This window comes from Pseudophryne corroboree, chromosome 3 (genome assembly GCF_028390025.1).
Source record: "Pseudophryne corroboree isolate aPseCor3 chromosome 3, aPseCor3.hap2, whole genome shotgun sequence".
In the NCBI taxonomy this organism is placed as follows: Eukaryota; Metazoa; Chordata; class Amphibia; order Anura; family Myobatrachidae; genus Pseudophryne; species Pseudophryne corroboree.
In genome coordinates, this window is record NC_086446.1 from 633,741,623 (window position 1) to 633,756,235 (window position 14,613).

General features: G+C 45.2%; 1 protein-coding gene across 6 annotated transcripts in view; it reads left to right on the forward strand.

The window, feature by feature from the left end:
* The window catches only part of PRKG1 (protein kinase cGMP-dependent 1), a 1,872,748-nt gene that overhangs the window by 1,818,955 nt on the left and 39,180 nt on the right, over nucleotides 1-14,613 (forward strand). For all 6 annotated transcript variants that reach the window (XM_063961733.1, XM_063961735.1, XM_063961737.1 and 3 more), the window contains exon 11: nucleotides 13,432-13,571. In XM_063961733.1, coding sequence (XP_063817803.1) covers nucleotides 13,432-13,571 — 140 coding nt within the window. The remainder of the gene's footprint in view (nucleotides 1-13,431; nucleotides 13,572-14,613) is intronic.

Sequence of the window (14,613 nt, forward strand, 5' to 3'; positions counted from 1 at the left end):
AATTTAGAGCTATATAATCGCCTATAATATGCCACAAATTCCGACGCAATCTGTGGGGTTTGCAATAAAGTGGTACCATCTGAGGTCTCAATTTCAACCACGGTGTTAGAGGATCTCTCACCCCGTGCCAGGGAGGCTAAATACGACCCCGGCCTATCCCCAGAAGTATAAAAAGCATGAGAGGAGAAGAGTCTATGCTGAGTCTTTTCCATGAGATATTCCCTCCACTCCCCCTGGGCCGATAGCCATGTAGATTTGGAGCTATCTAAACAATCCTGTAAATATTGTGCTTCTGCAGCAACACTTAGGGTCTCCAGTTCGGACTCCCGGTGCTTAAAAAAGGATTTTAAATTAGCCACTCGTTTAATTAAAGTTCCCCGCAAAAAGGCCTTAAACGCATCCCATAAATTAGAGAGAGGCTGCCCAGCCTTGTTTATCTCAAAAAATTCCCGCCATGCAGCCACCAAATCGGAGCCATCGCCCATATGTACAAGCCAGAATGGATTGAACTTCCACACGGCCTGGCCTCTAGAGCAATTAAAATCCAAGACCAGCGTTAAAGGAGAATGATCCGATATACCTCTAGTCTCATATCTGCTATCCCGAACCTTAGGAACCAGATCGCTCGATAGAAGGGCCAGGTCGATCCTAGAGAACGAGGAGTGGGAATGTGAAAAACATGAATATTGTTTAACTGATGGATGTCTCAGTCTCCAGGGATCGACCAGACCCAACCCCGACACAACATCAGCAAAACCATTCCGTCCAGAATGTGGACCAGAGGGAGTAGTAGAGAACCTATCCATTGTTATATCTAACACATTATTGAAATCCCCCAGACAAACCACAGGTGTTCCCGGTGACAAGGCCATAAACCCTGCAGCTTTTTTCAGGACATCGGAGGAGTACGGGGGAGGCACATACACGGACAATAAAAGCAGAGGGTTACAATGAATTTTACACTTTAAAAATACATATCTCCCCCACGGGTCCGACTGTACCGAATCCAGCACAAAGGGAACAGTCCTCTTCACCAGGACTGAGACCCCCCGGGAGGCAGAGGTGTGTGTAGAATGGAATGCCCAACCTACCCAAGGTCTCTTAATGGCAAGAGTCTTACTGCCCACCAGGTGAGTCTCCATAAGACATACCACATCAGCAGCATATTGTTTGATTTGTCTAAGCACCAGAGATCGCTTAATCTTGTCGTTAAGCCCCCGCACATTCCACGACAACATCTTAAGTCCAACCATGGGGAGTCATTAAAATAATAATAGGGGCCACAGCCCGCAGCCAGCCAGATCCACCCTCGCGGCACGCAATTGCAAGACACCACTGCTCAATAAATAGAATCGTAAGCCATACACACCCAATCTCCAGACATCCATACAAAAAATAACCATAGCCTTTAACTTCCCCTCCCCCCCCTCCCTGTACACTACTCCCAACCTGCAGCATACTTGGATCCCCAAACAGAACCCAAACCCAGCACACAACGAGCTATATTCTGGGTGGAGCCAAGAATATAATGACCCTGAGAAAAGAGAAAACAAAACACAAACAAAACACTCCCAGCCATTAAACTAGATCACCCCCGAAAGATAGAAAAAAAGGGGGGCGAAACATAAAAAAGTTTCCCCCCGGGACTTACGAACAAATTATTATCGGATATAATTGGACCACGAATATACCCTTCCCCCCCCCCCCCCAGCCCCCCCAACCCCCCAACCTGGCAACAGATATATGATTGGCCAATATGAGAGGAAGAAAAAAAAAAAAAATTCAGGCAGCAGTTATCCCTCCCTCCACCCCCACATCCTCAAGGAGCACCACATAGATAATTAAACATTTCCCTTATCTTGCAGCCCCCCTGTAAACATATATATAAGCATATCCTGCACAGAAAATCTCTTGCCACTAGAGTCACAGGAATTAATCAAGGATCAGCAAGAGCCCGTCCCGCTGGGAAGCGTCTGTCCAGCCAGATCATCGCCTCTCGAGGAGTTGCAAAAAATTTTGTTTCACCATCCGCCACCACTCGTAGTTTCGATGGAAAGAGCATAGCATACGGCAGGTCGAGTTCCCGGAGTCTTCTCTTAACAGGTAGGAATTGAGCCCTATCTTTCTGCACCTCCACCGCGAAATCTGGGAAGACCGATATTGGCGACCCGTTCCATTTTAGTGGGCCTTTCGTGCGAGCAAGTCTCAGGACAGTGTCTCGGTCATGGAAGTGGAGGAACTTGGCGATGAAGGTACGGGGCGGAGCCCCCGGAGGTAATGGGCGCATCGGAACTCTATGAGCTCGTTCAATTGTGAAATGAGGCGAGAATTCTTCGGACCCAAATGCATGCCGAAGCCATTTTTCTAGAAATTCTTCAGGTGATGAGCCTTCCTCCTTCTCAGGCAGACCAAGGAAGCGGACATTATTGCGACGTAGGCGTCCCTCCATATCTGTTAGTTTTTTGCGCACGTCAGTCATCTGGGACTCCAAAGTATCAGTACGCCGTCCCAGCGGGGTAATAGTGTCCTCGACATTGGAGATACGGGTTTCGGCCTCTCCCACCCTCTCTCTCACCCGTTGAAGGTCCTGATGGATAATGGAGAGGTCAGACTGCACTTGCCCGATTTTATCAGCCAAACGGGCCTCACTAGCAGTCACGGCATCCAACACTCTCTGTAATGCAGCATCGGGCGGTTCAGACGAAGCAGAGCTGTTTGCAGGAGATGGGGGCGACGTCTCAGACTGTGTAGTCTCCCTCCTCTGCTGTTGAGGACCGGGATTGCGGACAAATCTCTCCATTGCGCCCGCATTCTGTTGGCGGCCTTTAACCATTTTGGACAACACAATGCCGCAGCACTCACCCAGTTATATATCAAAGCAATACAGGCAGAGAGAGGAGGCGCAGGCACCAGCACACTGTGAGAGGGCCAAGAGGTGCAGGAAGAATATATATATATACAGAAGGACCAGCGGTCTTGGTTGTATTGTTGAATGTCGGCACAGTGGATTTGAAAGCTGTGGGCTGAAGCAGGGATTTAGGCAGTTTCCCACCTGCACAGACGCTATCACTTTAAGGCACAGCAGTCCCTGGGCCTGGTAGGAGAACTCAGATCCTGTATTTATATTAATATAGGAAATATATGTTTATATCATCCAGGATAAAAGAGGGGGGAGAGAGGGTGACAGTCCCAGCACCACCTCCCAGCAAAGGCACCCTCCGCAGCAGGACAGCAGGTACTCACAGCTCTGTGGCGTGGGCAACGTCTTTACGTTCAGCAGCAGAGGCCGGGGAGCGGTCCGCGTGTCCGTGAGGTCGGGCAGCGCAGGCTGGGCAGAGCACCGTTCAGAGGATGCTCCTGGTGTCCTCACAGCCGAACGGAGCGGTGTGCTGTGCGTCCGTGCTCCGTACACCCGCCCGTAGCGGCCGAGGCAGGCGGGGGTCAAGGGTAAAAGAGCCGAACTTCCGGTTGTGGAGGGAGCGCGAGACCGCGGCGTCACATGCGGCTCCAGCACTCACCAGGCCTCACACTGGACGGCTTCCAAACGGGCAGGAAGGCAACAGCAGTCGGTCTTGGATACTCCAGGGGGGGCACTAGGCATTCATCCAGCCGTAGTCCGCAGGCCAGTCCCAGGGGGAATCACAGGATGGGTTTAAAGGATTTATTGGCTGGAGAGCTGCACAATGTGTGTGCTACTCCATGCCCGTCCTGGCCACGCCCCCGTAAAAATGTTTTTTAGATTATTTGTTGCAAGAGATGTGTCTGCCCATGAGGCCTGTAGGTGTTTGGGAGGTGATTGATAATTGGCTAGATCTTTTCAAGTAAAGTTCTGAGTTATCTGAACTACAGTATAGATCTTTTTTTCTCATTTTGAGAACAATGTATTATTATAATGGATGTAAGTTTATTTATTTTTTGTGCAAAGTACACATTTTTTATTTGTACTTTTCATGTGGACAAAAAATGTGTATACATTCATTCATTGTAGGTTTGCTTGTTCCCTCTATCGCTTAGAGAGGCAAAAATGGAGGCTGGAGGTGGCATTGTCTCTGTACAGTAAAGGGTGTGTTTATGCAAATGCTTCTCATGCAGACCACAAAAAGTGCATCTGTCAGGAGGCAGGGAAACTGCAGCCGCTTCTGATTGGCTGAACGCTGAAACTATTAATATTATTAGTGCGGCTTCTGCTATTATTTAATTGATATTTACAAACACTCCACAACACAAAAGCAGGGTCTCATGACTTTTAAAGAGAAAGACAACAGATGTTTGTATGTAATTTAACTTTTATAGTGCAATAATGTTATTTTTGCATCTATTTTATTTATTGCATTATTCATGGTCAAGGAAGTTTACAATAGTATTTATTAGTAACACTGTCCAAATATAGACAGGCTGCCTTATGTATTTCACACTTACTGTAGCTAATGTACTATATTGTGTATGAACTTTAATTACTACTACCACCAATAACTTGACATCTACACAGAGCCGGCCTTAGGCATAGGCAAACTAGGCAAATGCCTAGGGCATTTGGTATGCCTAGGGGCACAAGCAGCTTCTGCTGATTAAAATGATATGCGGCATGCCTATATTCTATGTGTGACTGCGGCTGTATCTGCATACGAAATTCTACGTTACAGTGTATTCCTGGAAAACACTGTAATGTAGCATTTTGTATACAGATACAGCCACAATCACACACAGAATATAGGCATGTTGCATATCATTTTAATCAGCAGTAGCTGCTTGTGCATCCTAGCCACATAGTAATGCAAATAAGATGCATTTTTGTCAAAAATGTCACTCAACGTTAGCATAGCTGGCAGTTGACTCCTGCCGGGCATATCCTGCTGCATGCTGTATTTAGGCAAGATGTATGATGACACATCTGTATCCAAGCAGAGGCAGAGGTCACAGTGTTGGACACATCTGTATCCAGCAGAGGCAGAGGTCACAGTGTTAGCAGCCGTGTGAGTGCTGTGTGCGGGTGGGTTTGTTGTGCTGTAGTGTTCGGCATCTGTGTAAGGGGCATTATGTGTGTCGTGTATAAAATGCATTAATAATGTGCGGCATATGTGTCATTATGTGTGTCATTATGTGTATAAGTGCACTAATAATGTGTGGCAAATGTGTAAGGGGCATTATGTTTATAAGGACATTAATAATGTTTGTCATGTGTGAGGGGCATTACTGTGTGGTGGTATGTGTATAAAGGCATTGCTAATGTGTGGCATTATGTGTATAAGGTGCTCTACTGTGTGGCGTAATGTATAGAAAGGGCACTACTGTGTGGCCTTATGTGAATAAGGGTCAATTCAGTGTAATGTAATTTGAATAAGGGGCATTACTGTGAGGAGTAACGTATATAAGGTAAAGTGGTACTACTGTGTGATATAACGTGAATAAGGGACACTATCGCATGATAAAATGTGAATAAAGTTGCACTACTGTGTGGCGTAATTTAAATTGGGGTTACTATTGTGTGGCCATGCCCCTTCCCAGCAAGAACACACCCCTTTTTGAACTGTGCATCGAATATTCGCACTGTTCCTATTTCATATATAGGGTGTAGGAGCACCAAAATGAGGACTGCTGTGGGTGAGAGGTGATGGTGCTGGGAAAGGGGGGCAGGGTCAGAGGTGAAACTAGTGCCAGTGCTAGGGAGCACCAGCCAAAATCTTGCCTAGGGCATCATATTGGTTAGGGTCGGCTCTCCATCTACTGTCAGTGCATATACTGTACAACTGTTTTCTCATTGCATCAACCTGGTATATATATTACTGTTTTCTACTAGAGTAAAATTGGTACTTTTTCAGGTTCTTCCAGCTTTGCAACATGTGCAAAATGCATCTTTTTGGGAGCATATTCTCCACCTAGATGTTTGGTATAACATGCATTCACCTCTACATCTGCCCCTGAAGGTGCAAAATATAGCCGAGCCTAAATGAGGCCCTTAATGTTTTGCTTTGAAACCCAGTCATTTTGGTAACCTAGTTCCAGCCATAGTTTTATTATCTGCATGACAAGTTTATCTTACAGTAACTACCTAAATAAGTGACATGTTTAGTGTTAGACAGTTTTATATTCTGTTCAGTTAAATTCTCAGTGATGTGCATAAATGTACACATTGCAGATAATTGTGGTACAGCACATTGCAGATAATTATGGTACAGCCGCACTGCAGATATTCCTATGAACGGGTGTAGTATGGCTGACCGGTGGTCTCCTGACCGCCGGTCAGCTTACCGACGCCGGGATCCCGGCAGCATACCGACGCCGGGATCCCGGCGGGGAGAGGCGAGTGCAGCAAGCCCCTTGCGGGCTCGCTGCGCTCACCATGCTGCGCTCGCCACGCTGCGGGCTCGGTGGCGACCTACGGTCGCCACGGGTTCTATTCCCACTCTATGGGTGTCGTGGACACCCACGAGTGGAAATAGTCCCTGTTGGTCGGCATGCCGACCATCGGGATAGTGGGTGTCGGGAAGCTGCAGGAGGTCATGTGACCGTCGGTCTCCCGACCGTCGGTCACATGAATACCACCCCTATGAACCACTATGGGCGAATTGCAGAGAATTGGTCCAAATGCCGGCAACTCATAGCCAACTCTAACAATTGTACTGTCCCATTTATGTTTCTACAGTATGTGTACAAGCTTATATAGAGCCAATTCACAAGTGTTATTTCATTTCCCAGAAGGTGTTCCATAAGCTTTTATTACAGTTCCCAAGCATGTTCTGTCTGGCTTCAGAAGGGCACTTACTGTAACATACTGTTCCTAACTGTCCTTCTCAGGACGTTCAGGGTGAGTGAGATTAAAGCACCCCATAGTCATGTGACAAATGACACGATTAGTCTGGCCAGGTGGCTAACAGTTGTGAGGCACGGAACAGCTATTAATATGTAATAGCGGATTATAAATAATCATTTAAACTGCAGCAGTGCAATCTCAAAGACAAGCCAGTTCTTGCTTTTTAGCTTTCATGATTCATAGCCGGTTTACATACAGCCAAAAATGGAACAGAAAAGCCTCATTATATTGGTGTTACAGTATGTGTCCACCATGAAACAATGGTCCTGATACCACTACTGATTGCACTGCAGTCACACTGGGTAACGTACATTTAACAATCTGCAACACTGACCTTAAGTATAATTTTAATTAAGACCATTGATTATTGTTTATAACGTGGAATACTGTAGTATTGAAGAAGACATGCAGCTACTAACTTATTGTGTTCAGTAATACAAGCATCTATATATTCCTTACATAAGTGATTGAAAAAGTATTACATCATATTTTCGAACATGACTGTGGAGTTGCTCCAGTTCTACTTTGTGTGTTTAAGTAGAGTTACTGAAAAATTACCTCTGCACTGGATAAGAATAAAAATAATTACAGAGGAAATAACCCGATCTGATTAATAATTATTGTTAATACACATCTGAACTTTATTTATCAAAATATTAAAATGTATAGTATTGGTGTATTAGATAGAAACTAAATGCAATTAAAAGAGAGCTGCAGTGCTCCGACTCATCCCAAAATAACTCAAATTCACTGTGTATTAGTTGAAGATCATAATGCTGGGAATAATCATTATTCACATACTGTATATACTACAGTATTTGTTAAAGAATCATGGCTATTTTGGACTGCATGGGAAGTGTTTTGGCATCCCGGCGGTCAGAATGCCTGCAGTCATGTGACCAACACCGGAATCCTGACACCATTGAGGAGACCGGTGCCGGAACACAGACAGCTAACATCTCAAAGGTAAGTATTAGGATTCGGGATAAGGCCAGGGTGGGGTGGGTTAGGCACTGGAGGAGGAAGGGGGGGGGGGGTAATTAGCCCTAGCTGCCACCCCCAGGTAGTTAGCCCTAGCTGAAACCCCCCGAGTGTTAGCCCTAGGGTTAGGACATACTTGCCTACTTTTAGAAACTAGTTTTAAGGAGATTCTAGATAGTATGAGTGTTTGCACGGTGCACCGCTGAGGGGTGGCGTATCATGCTCCACCTGTAGGGCGTGTCTAGCTCCACCTATGCACATGTCTTAAGCTGCTCAGGGGGTATCCTGCAGTGCCATTTGGAAATTAAATTACTAAGTAAAGCATGCTGCCAGAGTGGGTGTGTGTATGGGTGGCATATGCAGTTGTAAAATACATAAGGGTCAGTGCCACCCTACACACACTTGCACAGGGGTCACACACACACACACACACACACACACACACACACACACACACAAATACATACACATACACATACACCCAGCCTGCTAGCCTGTAGAGCCGCTGAGGTAGTACTACATGCACTCACCTCCTCTTGCCTCTCTCTGAGCTCCCAGCTGCCTCTGGACTGACTACCAGACCAGAGCTGCTCTCCATGTCGGGCCAGCTTTCTCATCACTCCCCCTCCTGGAACTCTTACTGCCCGCAACCCCTGCATGTGAGGGGAGAGGGATCAGCCGCTGCTACGGATGCTGGAGAGGGACGCTGTGCAGTGTACTGTAAGGTCTCCATGTGTTCAGCCCTACACTGGTGGCTGGCCGCTCGCAGGCTCTGCTGGGCTCGATGGTCGATACTGCCTTTCGAGCCTGCAGTGCTTCCTTGGCTGGCTATTTTACATGCTCGTTCTAAGCTGACCCAACGGGCCGCCCACTTTCACAGATGGCTGCAGGGAGGTGCAGGTAATTGCAGGGGAGAATGCGGGAAGTGGAGGCCAGCTCTGGGAGACTTACACTTTTTCCTTGGTGGTCGGGAGCACCATCCGATTTTCGGGAGCCTCCCGGTCGTTCCAAGAGAGTAGAGAAGTATGATCCAAGATCCTTTTTACATATTTGCCACTTACGCTGCAAATGTGCATATGCATCGTGGCATGTAAATTGCCACGCATGCGAGTGACTCAGCGCTCAATGCTATGGCACTGTTCACATAATGAAATCCTATAGGATCACGGGTGCAAATGCTAGCGGGCACTGTCATGGCATGCTGCAGTGCCAGCGAGGATGTAGAAGGACACATCTGTAGTTATTTATTCTAAGCTGTCCATGCCATGTGCACCATACTGTGCCAGCCTTTAGTCCTACACAGTGCCGTAACTAGTCATTTTGGTGCCCTGTGCCATAATGAGAATTGGTGCCCCCCCATTCAAAACAGGGATTGTGTGCAGGCATAGGCGTGCACAGCTAATTTTATTAGGGGGTGCACTGCCGGAGGGCTATGTCTGGTACCGCCTTTTGGGCGTGTCCAGCACCGTCCAGGGACATGTCTAGCACTATTTTACATTCTCAGTAAAATCACATGGCTTAATCTAATTTCTTTCTAGTTCATAATAATAAAGTAGATATAATACACACCAGAGAAATAAAATTAAACATATTGGTGCGACCACTGGCCGCTATGGCATAACCCTGATTCCTAGCTGCCACTGCACCCAACCGCTGCTCACACTTCCCGAACCTAACCCTGACCCTGTAGCGGCACTATAGAGTGGGGTCTAGTGAATATACATTCCCCTCCCCGCCTCACAGACCCCACCACTTGCACCCCCCAGCACCTACACCCTGATTTTGAGTGGGCTACTCTGAAAAGTACAGGAGATTTAGGGGGCCCAACATTTAAGTTTTAATATAACATAAGTAAAGCTTAAAATTTACACATGTGCCATCAGAGTTACATTTGCCTCTTTCTATACCATCTGACCTCAACTATGCAGGATACCAGCATTTGTCTCACATATAACCATGCTCACCAGCTACTAACAGTAGTGCCTCTTATTCACATTATGCCACACAGTATGAACCGAAATTCACATTACGCCACACAGTATGAGCCAAAATACACATAGCACACTGTATGAAACGAAGTTTACATTATATCACATGGTCTGAGCCGAAATTCACATTATACCACAGAGTATGAGCCAATATTCACATTATACCACACAGTATGAGCCAATATCACATTATGCCGCAAAGTATGAGCCGAAATTCACATTACCCCACATAGTATGAGGCGAAATTCACATTATAGCACATAGTATGAGCCGAAATTCACATTGCGCCACATAGTATGAGCCGACTTCACATTACCACAAAGTATGAGCCACATTCACATTACGCCACACAGTATGAGGCTGTTATTCCCTCTGGCTGGCCAGGCTAAATACAATAAGTTACAAAAAAGGAAAGAATGAGATCTATAGGTGCACTCAGGAAACTACTGAGTGTTTGGCTCTCTGGCTAATATATTTATCTAACCCTTTTCTTCTTTATTTTTTTTCCCAGAGTGCACCCACAGATGTTTGTTTTATTTATTTAGTTTTTTTTAATTGTAACTTCACCACATTTATACAGTACATGTTGGTTTAGTCCCCCTGGCTTTGCTGGGCTGGCCCCCTCTCTTTTCCCTGCATGAGCAGGCTGCAGGACTGAGCATTTCACACACAGACTTACTGCCATTGTGACACACACTCCGAGACCTCAGTGAACTCTCTCTGTCCTTCGCTCTCTGTATTCTTCTGCTAAATGTGTGTCCTCCTGCTCTGAGTCCTCATTAGAGGAATCCTGTGGTGCTGGCATGGTGGCCGCGGCACTTGAGGATTGGAGCGCCGGTGAGAGAAGAGACCGAGTGCAGGCGGGGTGGAAAGGAGTGTGGACGCGGAGTGACATCTTAATGTTACATCGCGTGACGGAGCCAGGAAGAGGCATCCGTGTACCCAGTGCGGCTGGCAGCCAATAGTACAGAGCGCTGCTGCGGCGGCGGGTAGGAGCACAGGATGACTATTGACCGCTGTGCTGCAACAGGCGAGGGGGGTGCCGGACATTAGGGGGTGCCTGTGCGCACCAGGCACCCCCCGTGCGCACGCCTATGTGTGCAGGTAAGGGGCGTGGCCACAGAATAGTACCAATTCACATTACACCGCACATGAGTACGCCTTATATACATTACACCTGACCATATTTGTGTCCGTTATTGACATTACACCACACAGCAGTCCTCTTATACACTTTACGCCAGACAGCAGACCCCTTATACACATTGTGCAGCAGTAGAGCCCCTTGTAAACATTACGCCAAAGCTCCCCCTCCTCATTTTCCACATAGAATAAAATGTTAATAAAAGCTGAAAACTACAATCTGTATTAATGCTATAACTGATGGCTTAGCTTGTAGTAACAAAACACAACTTGTAATGCCTGGGGTAAAGCCATGCAAACACGAGCCGAACATAAAAAATCCACACAAACAGGGCCCTGATTGGAATCAAACCCATGAGACCAGTGCTGTAAAGCACTAAAGCTAACCACTGTGCCACCGAGCTGCTGTTTTGTAGCCAACATGTACACTGTACACAGACACTGTACGCACACACACATATATATATATATATATATATATATATATACAGTATGTATATATATATATATATATATATATACTGTACGCACACATATATTCAATGTACATACATAAACATTGTACATACATACACATATACACTGTACACACACATGCATACACTGTACATACTGTATACACATATATATATATATATATATACACAGTATATATATATATATATATATATATATACTGTACACACATATACACTGTACACACACATATGTGAACTGTACATACATACACACACACTGTACATACACCCATATACACTGTAATCACACGCATACACTGTACGTACGTACGTACGTACGTACGTACATACATACAGTATACACTGTACATACATATACACTGTACACACACACACACACACACACACACACACACACACACACACACACACACACTGTACACACATATACACTGTACATACATACATCCATATACACTGTAATCACACACATACATATACACTGTACACACACTGTACATACATACATACATACATACATACATACATATAGTACACTGCACACACACACTGTACATACACACATTTACACTGTACACACTGCATTCAGTACACACATATACAGTACACTGTACATACACACATACTGTATACACTGAACATACATACATACATACATACATACATACATAGACAATAGAAAGCCACCTGTACCATATAGCTGCAGGCAGCGTGCACACATGGCCACTTTCTACTCACTGCCTCTTCTCCCGGAGTCCTGAGTACATCAGTTTCAGCCCAGCACAGGGACAAACATAACCTTACCCTGGGAGCCAATCAGAGGGGACAGCTATCAAACAGGCAGCACATGGATGGACAACCATCTCTCTCCCCAGGAAGTTGGAACACAGAGACAGGCAGCACATGGATGGACAACCATCTCTCTCCCCAGGAAGTTGGAACACAGAGACACAAATCACTCTATCCCCGTGCACCCGAAGCTTGCTGCATGTAACTTAATTTAAGCTGGGCGCACCGCTGATAACATCAAAGCGTGTGCCGGTATATAGAGATGGCTGCTGGCTCAGCCCCCAGCGCACCTGCACTGTGTGTGGCGCACCACACGCCCATACCTAGTTACGGCCATGGTCCTACATACTGCAAGACATATCTACCTACTTTTTCTCCCCTCCGGGAGACTTACCAGAGGGCAGATGCAGTATAACACTGCAGGGTGGGGAAGGGTGTATCACATTATTATGGCTGTGCCCCGCAGCACAATAGTGTGAATCGGTGCATCATACCGAGGGGGTGACACCATGATGATGTGACTTGTGGGAGTGTCCCTGTCTACCCCAAAATTCAGATGTTTCTGGAAGATTCAGAAGTATGCTTACAGTACGTAATAGGAAGCTATTGCATATGCTAATATGGAGCTATATAATACATATGATTAGTAAGTATTAGCAATATAAAGTGGCACTGGCAATCACACACACACGCACATACCTATTGATGCTATCTGTATACTAATACATTCCTGATATTATGAATATTGATACATGGATAAAATAATGTCTGTTTCTTTGTCACTCTCCAATCTTTAGCTTGCTGTGTGTGGGTGGACACCCACTTAGGTTAGAGGAAAGGAGATTCCGCACACAGAGGCGAAAAGGTTTTTTCACAGTAAGGACAATACGAGTTTGGAATTTCCAGCCTGAGAGAGTACTAATGGCAGACTCGGTCAATACTTTTAAGAATGGGCTAGATAAATTTCTAATGGAAAAGGATTTACAGGGTTATGGAGGATAGATCATGTATAATAAAATTAGGAAATACAATACAACGGCCGACTTTATCAAACAGATAAAAGTAGTCCTGAAAATAACACAGAGTAGGAGAACATAAATAGGTTGAACTCGATGGACAAATGGTCTTTTTTCAACCTCATAAACTATGTTACTGTGTTACATTCTATCCCTGGACAGTAGGCTGTGCGTATTAATAACTATACTGTACATTGTCATCACATCTGTTCTCTCTCTCTTAGGTGCAGTTGAAAAGTGAGGAATCAAAAACATTTGCAATGAAGATCCTCAAAAAGCGTCACATAGTAGACACCAGGCAGCAGGAGCACATTCGATCTGAAAAGCAAATAATGCAGGGGGCGCACTCTGACTTCATTGTAAGGTAAGGATTGTCATTGTAAGGTCTAGGGGAACAAACCACATCAACATGTACTCACAGCCAGGAGATGCATTTACAATGAGGCAACCTCAGGCTCCTGTCTCAGACAGAAGGTTTTGAGGAGCAGAAGATTAAAGAGAATCCAATGAACCTATCTCTTATTTTACACCCACTGTATGTCTCTTGTTCGACATGCAGTTGTCAACTTGTGTTTTTCCTCATGTTTGTAAGGTCAGTAGGGAAGTAACTTACATATGACGAAGTGAATGATGCCAGAGGTGTTCAGGGCACCACAAAGCATTGAATAGCTTTGTGTGTGGGGCTACTGAGATAATGGTTTCCATTTCCAAATCCATTTTGCACATTGTACTAATGTTAAAAAGAGCAAATACAGCGTATTAAATAGCTGGTAGTGAGTAAACCTTAAAGTGCTAAAGAGTAATCAGTTTGCGTTTATACAGTAGTTCCATAAACATTTGATAAGGAATGAGAATGAGCATCATCATTTGCCAGCCTAAGCAGTTAGAACATTTGCCCATATGCTATGTTGTAGGCATCCCTGCGGCCATAGTCATCATCATTATCAGTGTGCATTGACACCAGCAAAATACTTGGTGCAAAAACATGCATCTGATTCTGAATACATATTTAAACTGCTGTCCAACTCTAAATAGTCCACAACTCTGTTGACACACCCTAATTGTAGCCTGGGTGAGAACGCCGAAATACAGCACTGTCTCTTCATCCACCTTAGTCGAGTGCAGTTGACAGCAATAGACAATAGATTCACAACATTTTTGTTAGCTTACATGTGCAGAAAAAGTGGTGTGGCCACATCTCACGGCTTCACAATTCGCAAGTTGTTGAAGCTGCCAGATCAGACCATCGTCCCTTCTGGTATTTACAAAAAGTGGCAGATGGCCATTACGGCCATGGCACTTGGTTCATGAGCTTGCATAATGCCAAACCACAAGATACAATTGATAAATGGAGTTGCGTTCAACTTTGCATTATAATAGTCTTAAATGTCTTGGGGGACTATGTA